Source organism: Megalobrama amblycephala, linkage group LG9, assembly GCF_018812025.1.
Source record: "Megalobrama amblycephala isolate DHTTF-2021 linkage group LG9, ASM1881202v1, whole genome shotgun sequence".
Taxonomy (NCBI): Eukaryota; Metazoa; Chordata; class Actinopteri; order Cypriniformes; family Xenocyprididae; genus Megalobrama; species Megalobrama amblycephala.
In genome coordinates, this window is record NC_063052.1 from 13,933,001 (window position 1) to 13,953,064 (window position 20,064).

The 20,064-nt window shown below is 37.7% G+C and overlaps 1 protein-coding gene across 1 annotated transcript in view; it reads right to left on the reverse strand.

Moving 5' to 3' along the window:
• Positions 1 to 20,064, reverse strand: part of csmd3b (CUB and Sushi multiple domains 3b) — a 521,564-nt gene that overhangs the window by 194,387 nt on the left and 307,113 nt on the right. The window contains 9 exon segments of the mRNA XM_048201776.1: positions 7,640 to 7,828; positions 8,717 to 8,932; positions 9,618 to 9,734; positions 12,211 to 12,399; positions 13,454 to 13,641; positions 14,133 to 14,271; positions 14,772 to 14,966; positions 16,672 to 16,998; positions 18,083 to 18,265. Of these exon segments, the coding sequence (XP_048057733.1) occupies positions 7,640 to 7,828; positions 8,717 to 8,932; positions 9,618 to 9,734; positions 12,211 to 12,399; positions 13,454 to 13,641; positions 14,133 to 14,271; positions 14,772 to 14,966; positions 16,672 to 16,998; positions 18,083 to 18,265 (1,743 nt within the window).

A 20,064-nucleotide genomic window follows, 5' to 3' on the forward strand; every position in this document is an offset into this window, starting at 1 on the left:
GTTTTGCCAGCTAGATCGACGGGATCAACATATTGAACCGTTTTTCACAGCTGCAATTAAAGTTTAGAATACATTATGAATTGCGAATGATATGAGGGATGGTTTCGCATGAATAATTGATATGACAATTATACATTCATAAAGCATGTCATCATATACTGAGAGTCATGTGACTGGGCCGCAACTCCCCTCGGAACATGATTTATCAATCTGTGCCTTTGGCTATGATAAATATGTACCAGCATGCAAATCAGCATTCTGACACATTCTAGAGTATCATTTTTATGAGGTAAACAGTGTGTTTGGTTTGAGCTACTCTGAACGTTTTTTTTGCAATGCGAGTTCATTGGTGTTCATGGAAACAAAGAATGTGCACAGCATCTGTTCAGCCCTGGTAGATTAATAATATTAATAAGTCATTATAATCTTCATGCACTGTAAACCCGAATTGGCAAAACTCAAAACATTTGAGGTCATTAGTTACATATATTGTTTTTTAAGTTAAGACATTCAAAATTTAAGTAAGCAGAACTGGCAGATTTCAATTTTATACAATGTGCTCCTTGATGGTAACCAAATAATCCTAACAGAAACTCTTTTAAATTGGGATAGCAAAGGATTAAACACTACTAAATCCCCATCTTAACATTAACCTTATAACATTATATATTTATTAACATTATATAACACTTCATTTTAGCATTTATTCTCCCTTTTGAGTGTCATGGCAAAGTATGCTGGGAAATAGAAATAGTTTCTAAATTAAAAGAAACAAGTTCATAAAACTTAAAACAATGAAACAATTAGCATAACTTAAAATGTGTCAGTTTCGTGAACTCAAAAGAAAAAGAAAGTTCTAAATACTCATAAAAGTTAATTTGACTGAACTAATTTGTTTAATTGGAGTTTGCCCAACTCAAACCAATTCATTATTTTGAGTGTTAAGGTTTACAGTGTAGTATTTTGAAACAATAAATTAGACTCTTAGAAGAAAAGGTTCTATATAGAAGTTTAAAGTGTTCTATTGGGTGCTATAAATTCTTTTTTGGGGTTTCCATCATGGGATCATTTCATGGATTTAGTTTTAATTCATTTTGTTTTAATTTTTTATTTGAAACATTTTGTAATGAATTGAACAGTTCATAAACATACACTCTAAAAAATGCTGGGTTAAAAACAACCCAAGTTGGGTTGGAAAATGGACAAACCCAGCAATTGGATTGTTTTAACCCAGCGGTTGGGTTAAATGTTTGCCCAACCTGCTGGGTAGTTTTATTTAACTCAACTGTTGTATAAAAATTACTGTATTGCTTGCTTAAAATGAACCCAAAATATGCTGGAAATTAACATTTATTAATATATTTAATAAATGAGCATTTATTAATAAGATAATGAATAATAAACAATAAACATTTATTAATTTGCTTATTAATAAATGTACACCTTTTGATTATTATTGTTGCCTCTAGTAATTATGTGTCTGATTTTTAATTTATCACCTATTTTGGATTCATTTTAAGCCAGCCATATAGTCATTTTTAATCAGTAGTTGGGTTAAATAAAACTACCCAGCAGGTTGGGCAAACATTTAACCCAACCACTTGGTTAAAACAACCCAATTGCTGGGTTTGTCCATTTTCAACCCAACTTGGGTTGTTTTTAACCAAACATTTTTTAGAGTGTACTTTATCACTAGAAAATCTGAAATAACCCGTTAAACATGAAAGTATAATTCAATCATTTAAGACATCTTTTTGGCATAAAGTGTTCTTTAAAATTCAATCTAGAACCCTGGAGTTCTAAATAGAACCCATATAGAGTGTAGTAAATATTACAATTAAGACCATATGACTGGGTTACTTGCATCCTTGACTAGCAACCATCTTGTACTGGCAAAAAAACATCCATTTATATCCAAAATATCCAGGGGAGAAAAGTCAATTTCATAATTTTAATAGTTCTATATATTTCAGAGTACACAGCTAATTTTGAATCACTGTCAATGTTTTGTTTGGTACCAAATGGTGTTATAACAGTTATAACATCTACTAGCAGGGACTGATGGGATCATGTTAACCTGTAAAACCCTTGGGTCCCATCAAGGTTTCTTCCTAATGTACTTAAGAGTTTTTCCTCATTATGTTGCAAGAATGTGTGCAAGGCAACATTCTTAGTAAAGCTTATTTGAAACAAATTGTATTGTGAAAAGCTCTATACAAATCAATTAAACTAAATTAGAAAACATTCGGAGGATTTCAGCGTTGACTGTTTGTTTGTGTGATCATCTCTGCGTCCATTATACAGCGCTGTGCATTATGACCTTAATTGAAATGCAGCCTTTGTGAGCAGATTTCCATTCTTCTGAGTTTATATAAAAATACTCGTATATCTTCATGTTTAAAAACATTCTTGACCATCACACCCGTCACTTCTGACCGTGGTATAAATAGGCATTAATTGATGTTAATTCAATTCTTGACTATAAAACTTTTAATGCTTTACTAGCAAAGTTCCCAGGTGCTAAAAATATCAAACATAATGCCTGCTTACATAGAGATGTAATACTGATTTATCACAGTATAATCTCAACCATACAAAAGCAGCACCTTGTCTCGCATAATACGTGTTAACGCTCAAGTTAAACAATTAACTTCACGTTTAACAGTAAGTATGTGCCAGAGAAGATGCCCTGTGGTCTCTGAATGAGAAAAAGCATAATGTGTGATCAGATAATGTAATTCTTATTGCAACCCATGAACAGGCTTGGCTCAACTCATAAACGTCACCCGCATATGATTAATAGCACTATAAGAGAAAGATCAGAGGCTGCAGGAGACTTTACCAGTGCAAAGATTCATCTTGAGGAATAGATTAAAGAAGGAAAGGAGGAAAATAGCTGGCTCACTCTCGGTGGTTCCGCGTTGGCTTCAATGTGTTTCTCCTTGAACAGATCTGTGAGATTACTGTTGAAAAACTAATTGGAAGAACTTTAAAAGTTTAAAGCTGAAACGTGTAATTTCTGTGCCGACCAGCCTCAATAAATGCAATTGCAAAAATGAATGAATGGGTTTTCTGAACACTCTCCTCGTCGGGCCAAACAGATAGTTGGACAGAGGGAGTTTTATGTCTATGTCATGTCTAACACACTTGCTTATTCTAAGCCCTGTCCCTAATTGTTGCCTAGAAGGCCCATTTGTCTTTATTTTTTAAAAAAAGAACATTTATTTTTTTTCTTTTGCAATGTAAAATCGATAGTTGTGATGGATGGGAGGGAAAGCTGAGGCCTGTGTTACTGTCAAGTGTTTTTGATTAATACATTGCCTTTGTCTACCTCCCCTCAAGTGGAAGGTATGGGTTTTAATCCAAAACTAAAAACCCCCTCAGATCCTCCAGGTGTTACAGTCACTGCTTGCAATCTCAAGAAGCAGTAACCAGTGGCGGTTCTAGCTTGTATGGCACCCTGGGCGAACCCTCCGCATCCTATACTTCTGACACCATGTCCTGGCCAGACGCGATGCAATAGGATTCCAGCGACAAGCTGTCTGTCCACACCAGACATGACACGACTACGAGAAGTGACAATATCACTCAAAAATCAGAAGAGTTTAAAGTCCCCCTGTAGTAAATCATTTTAACACATCCCACAGATGCTCGACTGGATTGAGATCTGGGGAATTTGAACACCTCAAACCGTTCCTGGACCATTTTTGCTTTGTGTCAGGGCGCATTATCCTGCTGAAAGAGGCCACAGCCACCAGGGAATAAAGTTTCCGTGAAAGGGTGTACATGGTCTGCAACAGCGCTTAGATATGTGGTACGTGTCAAAGTAACATCCACATGGATGTCAGGACCCAAGGTTTCCCAGCAGAACATTGCCCAAAGCATCACACTGCCTCCGCCGGCTTGCCTTCTTCCTATAATGCATCCTGGTGCCATGTGTTCCCCAGGTAAGCGATGCACACGCACCCGGCCATCCTCGTGATGTAAAAGAAAACTTGATTCATCAGACCAGGCAACCTTCTTCCATTGCTCCGTGGTCCAGTTCTGAAGCTCATGTGTCCACTGTTTTTGTTTTCGGCGGTGGACAGGGGTCAGCATGGGCATGGGCAGCTATGCAGCTCCATACACAACAAACTGTGATGCACTGTGTATTCTGACACCTTTCTATCAGAACCAGCATTAACCCTCTGGAGTCTGAGGCTGATTTGGGGCCTGGAGAAGTTTTGACATGCTCTGACATTTGTGCTTTTTTCAGTTGTTCATAAACATATAAATGACAAAAGTGTCATTACACTGTATTCAGCACAAACTAGGCTACAATAATATGTGAGGAACATGTATGTACATGTTTGTGTTTTTGAAGGAATAATGTTTATGCGTGGTTACTGAAAAAACAAAAAACTTAAGTCACTGAAATAAGGCCAAAATAAGTATATTAAATCTGTGTTCACAAGACTTTTGGGTATTGGAGGTTGTAGACTAGAGTTTTTGCTTCAAAATTATGTAAAAATTATGCTGTCTACTCCTTCATATAAAACAATATATTGATTTAGTTTTTGTAAGACACTTTTTGCCAAGAAACACAGTATGCATGGAGGCGTGAATCACCACTGAAAAATGGGCCATTCTCACCTGAGAAGACAAAAGAATTGGATAGTAATGAGCTGAAATGACTTGCATATTAATGAGGCATTTCAGTCAGGTAGGCTGTGAAAAAAACCTTCTGTGATGTCTCAAGCTCATCATGATATATGAAACATACAGAAAAATATTATTACAATATAAAGTAATGGTTTTATATTATACTTTAAAATATAATGTATTTCTGTGATGCAAAGAGTCTGAATATAGGCTTTTAGTTTAAAAGCATGCACATTTGGAGAAATATTGGATTCTCATATGCTTATGTCAATAATGGCCGCATGGCCATTAGCAGATAATGAGCTGAATCACGGACTTCTGACATGGCTCTCTTTTCATACAGATTACATAAACACAGAAGGTTTGTTTTCGATTTGACTTAAATGATTTAAAACCTGACATCTTAATGTTTTTAGACATAAGTTTAACTTTTCTGTGATTAGTATTCACTAAGTTACAGTTCATTTTCTGAGAACTATCAGATTGGACTTCGTTCAGAGGGAGAGGAGAAATCACGCATCATGTTAGTTTTCTTTATTTTACAAAAAGCACAACATTGTGTTTTTACTCTGAGTGTATACAAATAAAAGAAGATATTCTATAGTTTCAATTGATATATTACTTATGTCTCTATGACAAAAAATGACGGAGTATTTTAAGTCTGTTTTGCTGCAATGTGAAAAAAAACCTGCAAAACGCGCCGGCGCGTTTTCAGACCTCAGAGTGTTAACTTCTTAAGCAATTTGAGCTACAGTAGCTCGCCTGTTGGATCGGACCACACGGGCCAGCCTTTGCCTTGGCCGCCCTTGTCGCCTGGTTCACCACTGTTCCTTTCTTGGAGCACTTTTGATAGATACTGACCACTGCAGACCGGGAACACCCCATAAGAGCTGCAGTTTCGGAAATGCTCTGACCCAGTTGTCTAGCCATCACAATTTGGCCCTTGTCAAACTCGCTCAAATCCTTACGCTTGCTCATTTTTCCTACTTCTAACACATCAACTTTGAGGACAAAATGTTCACTTGCTGCCTAATATATCCCATAACAGGTGCCGTGATGAAGAGATCATCAGTGTTATGCACTTCACCTATCAGTTGTAATGTTATGCCTGATCGGTGTACATCATATGCATAATTCACCCGCTATATTGCTAAATGAACCCAGATTTTTCATCTCAACAGAAAAATATACCAGGATAACCTGGCTTCTCTTGAGACTCCCCTGCTTCGCAGCGTAGTTAATGATGTGCTAAAGCCCGCCCTCTGCGTTGACGTGATTGGTTACAACATATTTGTTATGTAGAGAACAAACCTGAGTCTTTGGTACACTGCAGTTTTAAAGAGTAAATACTCAGCAATGGTGTTGACTTATGAATTTGCACATGGTTTGTCTTAAAGCATATTAAAAAGCACCACATAGACATATAAACAACATTAAAAACTTGATTTTCACCACAGGGAAACAAAGTTTCATAATAATTGCGATAACATTGTTATAGTGAATTCTTTTGGCCACTACTGTTTAATCATGTAAGTGAAAATATGATATTGTGACAGTCCTAACCGACATGACATTGTGATGTGCAAATGAGCACGTCACATTGTTTTTTTTTTTGTGTGTGTGTGTGTGTGTGTGTGTGGACAGCTGGCCAATGTCGCCCATACTTAAATCCACCACTGGATCTAACCTTGTTCGGATGTGATCCTGGATTTCCAGAACTGATTTGTTTGTCTGGCACTGGACAATGCAACACCTAAAGAGAATATTGTGGGGACACAACCTCCTGGTTGAGAGTAGAAAAATATAAATAAATAAATCTGAACACAAACAGCCATGATAAATGCAGTTATTATTTTTTTCAATTAATGTGAAAAATGGCCGGTGACCCCTCATGACCAGAGAAAAGTGCAGCGACACTAGCAAACCTCCAAAAGTTCTCCATTATTATAATTGCTATTTTGTTTATGCCCCTGTCTTGTGACATGCATGGCTAACTTCCAATTGATGCCGCTTCAGCCCACTCCGTCTACGTCTGATGAATGCTTTATTGCCGAGGAGTCACTTACTGACAACGGTGAGCAAGATACACTGAGAGATACAATCAAGAAACACTGAAACATGACAATAGTGCTACTAAATCACTCCAAATGCTCTCGGCAGTATAGCCAGCCAAGCTGAATTGCGAAAGCGACTGTGAAGGAAGTTTGGCGTGGAAATCCGCTTCTGTACTGGAGTTTATTAGCTCTGGGAACCAAAATGGAAACATGACCCCTCTGCACGGCAACACGATGACTCTGTGTGTTTCCAGGGAAACAGCAGGAACCAATTACTCTATCATAATCAGGCTCGACTTCGAACCAACCAAAGAAAGTGACCGTGGTTATACTGGAGTAAACTGATGAAAAATCATGTTATCACTTACTCAGCTTCATGTCAATCTGTATGACTCTTCAAAAACTGTGACCGCCTCACACCGTGACCTGACCAGATGCGACGTGACTACAAGACGTGACAAAATCAATCAAAAATCACAGCCAATCAGAAGAGCGTGTGGGCGGAGTCTCTCTGCAAGCGCACTGCACAAAATGCATAAGCACATTATCAAATGAATAAATATTACACCGTTTTAACATTATTGAAAATACATTCTGAGTGACTGAAACAATCTTTGTCATAGAACACACTTGTGTGTTCACAGTTTGAATAGTTAGAATTGTTCATTTACATATGCACAGGCAGAACATACAAGTTTGAATCGATATAACAACAGATTTATCATTTTTAGGTGAACCGTTCCTTTAAAGCACTCATTGTTTGAACCCCTCTGATTTATCCTCCATAAAAGCAAGTTCATCATTTCTGTCATCGGGCCGACAGTCAAAGTGAAAACGTCAGCATAATCTTTCTTTAGAATCAGCAATATGTCCGTGTGGCATGCCATTTGGTAGTGAATTAAGAGAATAAAATTTTAAATGAATGAAAACAGCTGACAACGTACCAACACACCTTGGCAGAGGTGCGCTCCACATGCGCCGACCCCCTCCCAGGCAAATGATTTCTGGCGCTCCCTCCAGGCGGTAGCCCATATTGCAAGAGAAGGTGAGAGTATCTCCGATACCAAAGCTGTAACCATTACGCCGCCCAAAATGTGGCACTCCTGGATCCTCACACGGCTCCAAATTGTATTCTGAGAGAAAACAGAACTTGAAATTACACATAATTTTCAAGTAATGTGTATTCGGAATAAACATAATGAACATGTTCAATTGATCTTCTTTTCCTTTTCTTGATTATATTTTAATTATAGCTCTATTTTTTAAAATAAATTTATTTTTATATATTTTTTAATTTTCATATATTTTATTTTTTATTGATTTTAATTTCATTTGTTTTTTTTTTATTAAATTCACCAATAGGCCATTTCAATCACCTGCTGTTTCAGCATGAATCCTTAAGAGTTTTACAAAATATTGTGACATAAATATTCTGACAAAATATGAGAAGATATTAGAAAAATAATTTTTGCTTATTCAGGCAAAAATAAATAAAATACTTGACATCAGGGTTATTGTTATTAACTAAAACTATGACTATTAAAACATTTCTGTTCACTGAAATAAAGCTGAAATAAAATAAAATTTTAATATTAGTTGAAAAATCTTAAACTAAATGAAAATTAGAAATGTTCCCTTGACAATAAACTAACCTAAAGTGTTAAAATGAAAAAGCTTTTATTTTTTAGAAATAAAAGCTAAAACTGAAATAAAAATAACCTAAACAGCATAAACACACACACATATACACACATACATACACATATACACACACACACACACATACTGTATATATATATTAAATGACAAAAGCACATTTAACTAAAACTAAACCAAAAATAAAATAATAATAATATAATAATAATAATAATAATAATAATAATAATAATTAATAACATGAAAACTAACAATATAAAAATAAAAGCTAATTCAAAATAATAATAAAACTGAAATAACACTGCTTGATGCACAACCTGTATCTAGGACTCAACTACTGTCCCTGTTCTCCAGGATGCCCTCACCTGAAAATGTGATGTTGAAACCTTCATAGGAGATAGAGAAGTCAGATATGAAGCGGAGCTGGGCCTTGAAGTTGCCATAGAGACCCGCATTGATGGGCAAGGGCAGTTCTGCACCCGTGAGGCGGGCGAGTGGCTGAACAAAACTCCCATTCTCAGTGATGAGAAGATAGTCATGATGATCCTCCAGGTGGAAGGTGTTAAAGGTGAACTGAACGCCTATTGGGGAAACAAAACCAATGCACAAATGAAGCATAGTTCAAGTTTCTGGTCAACGTCTGACTGTCCAGTAGAGCTTGGAGTAGGAAGTGAAAAGGACAAAAAAAGAGAAAAGAATAAAAGGAATGATCAAGCATTTAGGGTCAACTTCATTATACGAGGCAAAGGGGACTTGTGGGTCCCACTAAGGGTATAGCCTACTCATCATGAGAAGGGAGAACTTTTTTCTCAAGTCCTGTGAATTTAAGCAACAGCCCTTGACTGAGGTCAAGTACTGTAGAACAAAGAAAATTTGGATACTGACCCTTTTTTTGCCTTTATGTCAGAAAGAGAAAAGTGTATTTTTAGTTCCAACTGATCTGTCCACTAAACATAATGGCCTTCAAAATTGATATGCATTAGCAGCCATGGGAAATTAAAATTCAGAGGAACTTTCATTATTCTGAACTCAAAGGCTGAATAATGATATTTGAGAGTAGGGCATGGACGAGAACCTAAATCTGTATTCATGACGGTTTGTACCTACTGCTGACTTTAGCTAGACTATGTGATGGACTCGTGGAGCTTGCTTTTCACCCTATTATCAGTTCATACTGCGGTATCTAGCATATCAAAATGAATGTTTATATAAGTTTCAATAAGTCGGGGACAAACTGTAGGCAAGACATATCAGTTGCTGTTTTACCTTTGCCATGGCTGACCTCCACAGTCCAGGTGCAGTTAAGGGAGCTGGGATAGACCTCAGGGTATCCAGGGGAAAGGATGGTGCCTCCCGGTCCTCGAACATCACCCCCACAGAGCGCTACAGGGCAGAGGGAGTAAAGTACTTACTTAAACAGACCTTTCACTTACATTCAATAGATGCAAATGAAACTACACAACCATAAAGGATTTCACTCGTCTATCAGCTTGTATACTGGGCTTATCAGCTAACATGTCAAAGATTAATTAACATCTGCATCTTGGTTCCTAGTGACTGAAACTTCTAAGCACTTGCACACACTACCGTTTAAGAGTTTGGGGTCAGTACGAAAGAAATTAATACTTTTATTCAGCAAGGATACATTTAAATAGATAAAAAAAGACAGCGAAGCCATTTATAATGTTACAAAAAGATTCTATTTCAAATGAATGCCGTTCTTTTTAACTTTCTGTTCTTTAAATAACCCAGATTTCCACAAAAGCAGCACAACTGTTTTCAACAATTAGAATAAGAAATGTCAGAGTCTGTTTCTGTCTGTTAGTTTCCCTTCCATATTTGTCACGTGTTCATTTCAGTTCCCTGTGTTCATAGGTGCGTTCACGGCATGTCGTAATTATGAGATTCCAACTTGAAAAAAGTGTTCACGTCCTTGTAGAACTCGTAACTATAGCATGTAAACTGGGAATATTCATAGTGTTCATACTTGTAGCATGTGGCCACTGCAGATTTATTTGGTGTCGCCTTAGAAACGCATAATTCCCAGTCCGAGGACGTGAACAGCTTAAGACAGTAGAATGTCATGTGTTATTATGACATTATGTGAATGCAGCACATTTCCTCATTTGTTGTCATGGTTACGGATTGCTTTGTGCACCTGTTTCTTGTTCGGTTAATTTTCTCCTGTGTATTTAAGTCCTACACAGGACTGTTTTATGCTACAATCTAAAAAATGCTGGGTTAAAAACAACCCAAGTTGGGTTGAAAAATGGACAAACCCAGTGGTTGGGTTAAAAGTTTGCCCAACGTGCTGGGTAGTTTTATTTAACCCAAACTATTGTTTAAAAATGACTATATGGCTGGCTTAAAATGAACCCAAAATAGGTTGGAAATTAAAACATCAGACATATAATTACTAGAAGCAACAATAATAATAATCGAAAGGTGAACATTTATTAATAAGCAATTTAATAAATTTTTATTGTTTATTATTCATTAAACTTATTAATAAATGTTCATTTATTAAACATATTAATACATGTTCATTTATTAAACATAATAATAAATGTTAATTTTCCAACATACTTTGGGTTTATTTTAAGCAAGCAAAACAGTAATTTTGTTTATAAATAAAGTTAAACAACTGTTTTCAGATCCACTTCTCCTTCTCTTCTTCCTTTGCCCGACCAGAAGTTACACTAATCATCATATTAGAATGATTTCTGAAGGATCACGTGACACTGAAGACTGGAGTAATGATGCTGAAAATTCAGCTTTGCATCAGAGGAATAAATTAAATTTTAAATATATTAATATAGAAAACAGTTATTTTAAATTGTAATAATATTTCACAATTTTACTGTATTTTTGATCAAATAAATGCAGCCTTGATGAGCATAAGAGACTCTTTCAAAAACATAAAAAAGTCTTACTGACCCAAATGTTTCAATGGTAATGTATATGTACCCATGACAATCCAGTGGGGTCCAAAAATCTGAGACCATAATTGGAAAGACCAATTCAATTAGTACCAATTAAATTCCTTCCATTACAAATTTTAGTGAAAAAGCTTATCAAAATCTTAAAATCAGACCTGGGCGAAAGGGAGTCAAAACACCCTTTTTTTTTTAGATGTAACTGTATCATAAAAATACAGTCTGAAACTTATGGTCGGAAACTTCACCCCTCTCTCACCTCATACACTGCATGCTCTTTTTGTATCATTGTCCATGCACTTCTTTCTTAAACAAACGCTGCATGGTGCTCAGTGGAGGAAGCATCTACAGTATCCACAGACCCGTTACCTCAGACAGCAGTGCAGGCAGGTGCATGCCTCTAATGTATGCTGCATTAAGAGCCCATGGAAGTGAGATGACTGCGCAGTAAAAAGTGCCCCTGGATGTCTAATCTGGTGAGCGCATCAGTTCCTATCAGCTAAAGCAGCCTTCACAGCAAATTGCCTCTCAGAGTCCTCCTCAGCGACGAACTAATGGCCTTGCATTGAATCACATTGTTTCAGTTTAGCTGCCTTAGAGAAGGGAAAGCGAAAGAATGTAATCAAATAGCCGAAGGACAGGCGGCCTAAGAAACTCTGACAGGGCAAGACATAGGTAACGTCTTTCATCCAGCGTTCAGTGGAGGTTTCGTTGGCAGCACAAGCCTGCTGTTTAGCACTGTCCTGCTTTAGTAATACGGTCTATTAAGGACTCTTTGTCTCTGACTCTGAACCTCTTTTATTCAAGATGTAAATTGACACGTCACCTTTTTCCTTTACGAACAGTTTCATTGATCAGTAAAGCCACAAGGATTCACAGTGCTTTTTTTTTTTTTTTTACTACGAATGTCTCAGGAGACCAACCGTCACAGGTGGGTAGTGGGTGGCTCCACCAGTGGTTCTTTTCACAAACTAATGGCTCTTCGTGGCTGAGACGATATCCTGAGTCGCAGCCGAAAGACACGGTGGAGCCGATGGAGAAGTCCTGACCGTAACGAAGACCGTTGACTGGAATCCCTGGATCCAGGCAGGAGTAAGCATCTATTGTTACACCTAGGAATAGTGAGTTACACAAGAAGATAGAAGTTACAAAACAGTGTATTTTAAGAGCATCTTTCTGCCCTATAATGCTGCTCTATACTAACTATACTAAAGGGGTTAAAAGTGAAGTATGCAAGATTTTTAATGTTAAAATACATTCTCTTAACTCAGTTTATTGTTCACTGACTACTATTAGTATGCCATTCACTGGTTTATCTCCCCCAAAAGTGCAAGCATTGAGCCCTCCAGGCACCATCAAAACATTGAGAGCTGTTCACTCACATCCGTTAATCTCTTTCCACCTCAACCAATAGCACGAGTTTGGGGACTGGCTACTGTAGCAGATGGAGAGTTTGGGGTGTGGCTACTGTAACAGATGGAGAGTTTGGGGCGTGGCTACTGTAGCAGACGTAGACTTTGGGGCGTGGCTACTGTAACAGATGGAGAGTTTGGGGCGTGGTTACTGTAGCAGATGGCAAGATTGGGGCGTGGCTACTGTAACAGGCAGAGATTTTGGGGCATGGCTACTGTAACAGATGGAGAGTTTGGGGCGTGGTTACTGTAGCAGATGGCAAGATTTGGGCGTGGCTACTGTAACAAATGAAGAGTTTGGGGTGTGGCTACTGTAATAGACAGAGATTGGGCGTGGCTACTGTAACAGATGGAGAGTTTGGGGAGTGGCTAGTGTAGCAGACGGTGACTTTGGGGCGTGGCTACTGTAACAGATGGATAGTTTGGGGTGTGGCTAGTGTAGCAGAGGAGAGTATTGGGCGTGCTACTGTAACAGACGAAGAGTTTGGGGCGTGGTTACTGTAGCAGATGGCAAGATTGGGGCGTGGCTACTGTAACAGACAGAGATTTGGGGGCATGGCTACTGTAACAGATGGAGAGTTTGGCATATAAGTTTGCAATTTCTGAGTTGGGGGAGGACTGAGGCGTAAAAGGGACGTTTATATGCTTTATTTTTGTAATTCCACTAGGTGCCACTAATGTTGCAGAAACTACATACTTCACATACTTTCAAATGGCAAGTTCTGAAACTGTGGAAAGGTTACTGTACACTCACTTTCATATAGGATCTTGAAGCCACTGTTTGAGCGGCTGTTGTCAGTGGTGAAAAGCATGTACAAGTGGTTGCCGCTGCTGAATAGGAACTGAGGCACCTGGGTACCGTTGAACGAGCCAATCAGAGGAGAGAGAAGATTGGGTCCGTCGTGAAGCTCCAGCAAATCGCAATTCAACTCTGTCTGAAATCTGGTCGGAGAAATAGAGAATAATTAAATGTCTTTGCAGATAATGACACAAATGTAGATTTTAGTGCACTACTGTTCAGAAGCTCATCTGCTCACCAAGGCTGCAATAATTTGAACAAAGATACAGTAAAAACAGTAATATTGTGAAATATTATTATAATTTTCAGCATCATTACTTCAGTCTTCAGTGTCACATGATCCTTCAGATCATTCTAAAAGGCTGATTTGCTGCTCAAGATTAAAAATATAATACAAATTATAAACATTATTATCATCAATGTTGAAAACAGTGAAAAAGAACTTAAAAAGAACAGCATTTATTTGAAAAAGAAATCTTTTGTAACATTGTAAATGTCTTTACAGTCACTTTTGATCAATTTAGTGCATCCTTGCTGAATAAAAGTGTAATTTTTCCTCAGAATTTTCACTGAATCATTTAAATAGACACACGTACCAAAGCAACAATATCTATTCAAATTAAGAAAAGCATACTTCTCAAATGTGATTTTGATGGAGCGTCCCGGTTCAGCCTCTATGACCCACTCACAGTTGAGTGAGTCTTTGTAGTAACCGGGCCACCCAGGAGATAAAATAACTCCACTAGGAGCTGAAAAGTGGCCTCCACAGGGAGCTGTAGAAAGAACAAAGGGTTAACAGAGGCCCGATACAACCTCACCCTGTTTTTTTTTTATTTTTTATTTTTTTTATTAAATATGTTATGCATGATCACATGTATCACATGTAGAACTGATAAATAATAAAGACCAGTTGGCTGTACAATAGACCCCATTTTACATATTTACAACTCCCCAAAACCTACAGTAAGGTGTTACCATGGCTAGTGGGTGACACTGTTAGTCTGTCACTCTTTTCCTCTGACCATATGAATAGTGTTACAGCGTAATTAGATACATGCTGAGCAAAATACAAGGGATTGACAAGGATTTTAACGACAGATGACAGGCTGCTCACCACCACATGCCCTCCGGTTTACATGCCCTATTAACCCTCATCTCTGTGACCCACAGGTGACTGTCTTTTCCATTTACAGTCACATTGAAAACTAGGCAAAACTGTGCACTTATTCAGGACTCCAGTCCACTTCTGGTGGCATCAGGCCCTAATAAATACCTTCACACTTTGGGATGGGGCCGCTCCACATCACCTTGCCACCGTTCAGCTCACAAGTGATGGTTTCTGCTCCCTGGGTCTTAATGAAGCCGTCCTCGCAGATGATCGAGATGGAGCTGCCCAGCTGGAAACTGTCACCGAAACGTCTGGCGTTCAGGGGGACTCCTGGATCTGGACACTCATTATGGCCAAATGCTGTAAGATTGAATGACATAAGATAGTAGTCTGGAAATTGGAAGTGTCATGAACTGGCTTTCACCATAGTTTTCTTTGGGTAGTCAAAGTATTTATGACACCTCAGTGCCACTGACAAAAAATATGTATCAATTTAACAATTGGAAGTTTGAAACGATGTTCTTAGGAAGTGGAGAAGTTTGAAAGGCACTCCATCTCAAGTGGTGCTCTTCAATTTCGCCTCCACTCAAAGGAATGAGGATTTGTGGTAGTTTGTAGGACAGGTTTCCACTCAAGGCTCTGTTTATAAGTTTTAGTGTTATTGACCTTCCAGCTGTTTTTATCATAACTCCATGAAGCATATATGGAGGCCCAAGGCGACTGGCCAAGAAAGCGGCTGTCCCCACAACACCCTGAGTGTCTGATGGATGTCTAGTGACAGGAAAGGCCTACAAGAAGGACATGACGTTTGTCAGAATGAATACAGATTTAACTGTGCTCCATCACGGCCCTGACAGCTCTGAACTGACAACAGTTAGGTGTCAGTCTGTTAAAGAACTCGATATTAGCAGTAACGGCTACTGTAGCGCACCTAATATGCATGCAAACTGATGTCCTTTCTGAGGACTTTGATAGATTAGTGTGACATTTCACATCGCCTTTAAGAAAGACCATCAAGAAGTCATTGTGTAAATTAAAGTCATGTATGTGCTAATGAGGTGCGGAAGGGAGATTTGGCACGCTTGACAGCAAAGAAAATGTCTTTGCATTTCACACACCTAGAAGTTGCTGTAAACAGACATCTTTTCACAAATGCAATGAATATTGTTTCTTGGGTGTTAATCTTGTTAACAAAATTACTGATTGAAATGCATGTTAATAAAGGTTTTTTAATTATTATTTCATCAATAATAATGAAGACGGGATGGAAAATGTGCATCATAATGATCATTTTAATTTAATTTAAACACTCTATATATTAGTTAATAATATATTTAGTATTATTTTTATATATTTAATATTATATTTAGAAAATATCCTGTAATATTAATATTATATGTATATATTTAATATTTTCTAAATATTATAATATGTAATATTATTATATATATAAAATATAATAATGTAATATTTATAATATTTTCTAAATATAATATTAAATATTTAAAAATAATACTAAATATATTATTAATATTACAGGATATTTTCTAAATATAATATTAAATATAAAAAAATTATATTAAATATATAAAAATAATACTAAATATAATATTAACTAAATATAAAGTATATTTTCATAAAAAAGGACAAAAAATATAAAAGTCGTTTTTGACTAAGTATTATTATTTAGTCTAAAATATTTTGGCTAAACAAATAGAAATTTTAACTATTTAGATTAAACAAAGGACATTTTCTAAATACAACTGGCTAAATATAAAGGGTCTTTTGTCATTTAAAGACAAAAACTATGACTAAAAGTACTGTAAAAAATATAAAAATTGAATTTCTCTCAACACTGTAAATTATAACTGTAAAAACAAATTATTCAAATAAAAGATTATGTCATTACCTGTTGAGAAAAAGCAGTAGACTTTGATACACAACGCATGCTTAAAATGAACACAGCATTGCGGAATTCATGCTTCATACAGTAGCTATATGCTTAACAAATGCTCCATGCAGACATAATGCAGAATAGAAACCCATTCAAAGGTGGTTCACGCACTGTTGTAGGTGATGTTGAAACCTCTGCCTGACATGGAGTGGTCAGCCTGGAACTCCAGCCGGAGAATGTTGCTGTTGCTGGTGAGGTGGGACGGCACCTCCGCCCCAGTGAAACGGCCAAGCACAGACGAGTCTAGCATCTCTCCATCCTTCACGGTCAGGATGTCGTATGGAGCCTCTAGGTCAAAGTCGTTGAAAGCCAGGTGGATGCGGCTTCCGGGCTCTGATAGGATCAGCCACACACAGTTAAGGTTGTTCCCATAGCCCTCTGGGTAATCCGGAGATAGAACCGTGCCCATGGGAGCAGTGAAGTTTGAAAGACAGGGAACTAGAATAGAACAGAATAGCTATTAAATTAAACTAAAGATTAATCCAGCTATGTTTTTTTTTTCCCCCCATAATGACAACAAAGGCACCCGGCAACATATAAAAACATGCCACTTCGTACACCAGTGTAATAATACAGAGCTAGGCCATGTGTACTTGTTTAATATGTCATATGGAGACTGTCACTCTGCTGTTGATTAGGTTCTGAAAAACAGCATTTATGACATAAATGGACTTCAGGCTATAAATAGAGCTGATTTGTTCAGCAATAGAGCTGAAATTTCAGCTATGCACTTTTTAAGCAAAGAGCCTACAGGTGAAGTATCAAAATATAGCAGATGTCACTGCAGCTGAAGAAGTCTCCAGGTTGGCTGTATATATAAGCCAATTATTTTAGAGATCTCTGCATTCATTCTGAAGAAAAGGCAAAGACAGGAAAGTTAATAAAATCCAGTCATATGAAAATTCTTATGGAACATGAACATTAGGTGAAGTGTGTGTGATTTCTGTGCCACTACTGTCAAAAATAATGACTGCTTTCAAACTGGTTTACTAAACACTTTCCATGTCTGCCATTGGTCAGCTAACAGGTAGTCCCATCCCCTTGTTTGCTGTTATTTTAATAGCACCTTAGGGTGTTTTCACACCTTAATTTGTTACAATGTTGCATTTTCTTCTTGGTTTGGTTCGGTTCGCTTTCACAAGGCAACATGTCAAAGCGTACCAAAATGTGTTAAATGCAATTCACATGCACAATGCGTGTACAACTGTCCTCTTATTGGTCAGAGTTCCCCATGCATCATCAATCAAAGTGACTAACAAGTTCACTCTGTGAACTTTTGTGGCTTTATTTATAACTGTCAAGACACACACAAACACTATACGAATGTAGCCGTCATTCCAGCTGTTACATTCGTATTAATGCTGCAGTATATTCAAACTTATTTAGCATAATCGTCCTGATAAACACTGAAAATGCTACAGTATAAAACTGCTGTAAGAGCAGCAAACAAAGACAGGAAAAACATTTCCAAAACTATTAATCAGTTTGCAACATACAGTACAGTAGCGCTGACAGTACTCACAAATGCAGATGGGGATGTTGGCAGACCACTGGTTGTTGTTCTGACAGGATATTGTTTTCTCTCCAATGAGCTCAAATCCAAACTGGCACTCAAAGCGTAGCACGTCACCATTCGAGAACCCATCTCCTTCTCTCATTCCATATAGAGGGGTGCCTGGGTCCCCACAGCTCTCCTTGTCGATTTCTACAGAGAAAGGATGTACACATTAGTGATCAATAAACAACACACTCCCTCTCTCCACTGCTGCAGTTGCTGCTTTTCTTCTTTAACAGACTGCTTCATTCCCTGCTGAAAAACTAGCTTAAGCCACGGACACACCAGACTTTGTATATTTATATATTTATTTATTAAACATGAAAACCACTATACAGAACTGATTTAATGCTTTTTAAATTAAATTAGTGCATTAACTCTGGGAGCTCTAAAACTAAACTTAAAGGGGTCCTTAATTATGATTTCACTTTTTTAAGGAGTTGAGGCCATGTTGGGCTGCTTTAGAGAAGAGGAAGTGTTGTTGTAATAGAGTGTTGTTACCATGCTGTCATTTTACGCCGGACTGATTCACAAACGAGGGTCAATTCAAAAAGTTGTAACTTCTTCCTGAGTCTCTCCATCAGTGTCGACTCCGGTTTGAACAATGTAAAGGCCTGTTCACACCGGGACGAATATCGCGCGCGATTTTCGCCGACGTTTAACGCCTCCTGACTAAACAACGGGCGCCAATGTGAGTGTGCACACCGATGCAAAAAAACGCGAGGCGTAAAAGCGTCATTTTTAAAAAAAATTTTTTTTTGGTTTGACGCGCCGCGTTAAAAACTGGCCGACCAATGAGATTGGTGCTTTTGTTCACGTGCCTGGAGCTGCTGAAGTTACAGTAAAACACGACTTGGTGGCGCTCAAGCACAAAACGGTCTTGCCGAGCACACAAGACGACGAAGAGAAAGTAAGTAGACGAGGAAGACCCCTACAAACTATCCCTGCATCTCAAACAGCTCCCTAGCTTCCTAGGTCGTGTATCAGTATACCATGTAAATGAATGTGGCCGACTCCCTGATCACTGCCCTGACTAGTGAAGTAGAGAGCTGATTGAGATGCACACTATGGGTGCTCTGCCACAGATGTGTATTATTTCTGTATTTTTACTTTTTTTTTTCTTTTACATTCAAGAAATATAGTTGAGAATGTCTGTTTCATAAATATGTTTATTTACACTACCGTTCACTTGCACTACTGTCATTGTGACATATTTGCACTACCGTTTCTGACTAATATATTATGTTAAGTATAATGTAGGCCTATGCCATTTTATATATGCATTTTTTTTTATCTTCTTTGACTTTATTAATATCATATGTTTATTTGCACTACCGTTAAGCACAAGCGCCACATACTGTCAGGGAATGAATTTGCACTTTAACTCGGCGCATCGCCGGTGAAAATCGCTTGGGTGTGAACATAAAAAACGTCTCGAAAAACGCTGACGATAAACGTGTGCGATATTCGTCCCGGTGTGTACGGGCCTTAAGGCTGAACACCGTCGTCATTTTGGCTGCGTGAGATTCTCCAGCTTTGTTGTTGTTGAGCTGTTAAAGCTCCGCCCTCTTCTGGAAAGCTGCCCAGCTCATTTGCATTTAAAGGGACACACACACAAACAGCGTGTTTTTGCTCACACCCAAATAGAGGCAAATTTGTCAAGCTATAATAAATGATCTGTGGGGTATTTTGAGCTGAAACTTCACAGACACATTCTGGGGACACCAGAGACTTATATTACATCTTGTATAAAAAGGGGCATTATAGGTCCGCTCTAATGGAAACAAATGGAAAGGAAAGTAAACTGAAAAGACAGAAAATTAAAAGAAGGCTCATTCACACTAAGAACGATAACTATATTAGCATACACACCAGCGGAAAATATCATTCTGTTTATTATAAGCACGCTGCAGTTTTGTCGTTTGTCGCTTTAAATGCACAAGTCCTTT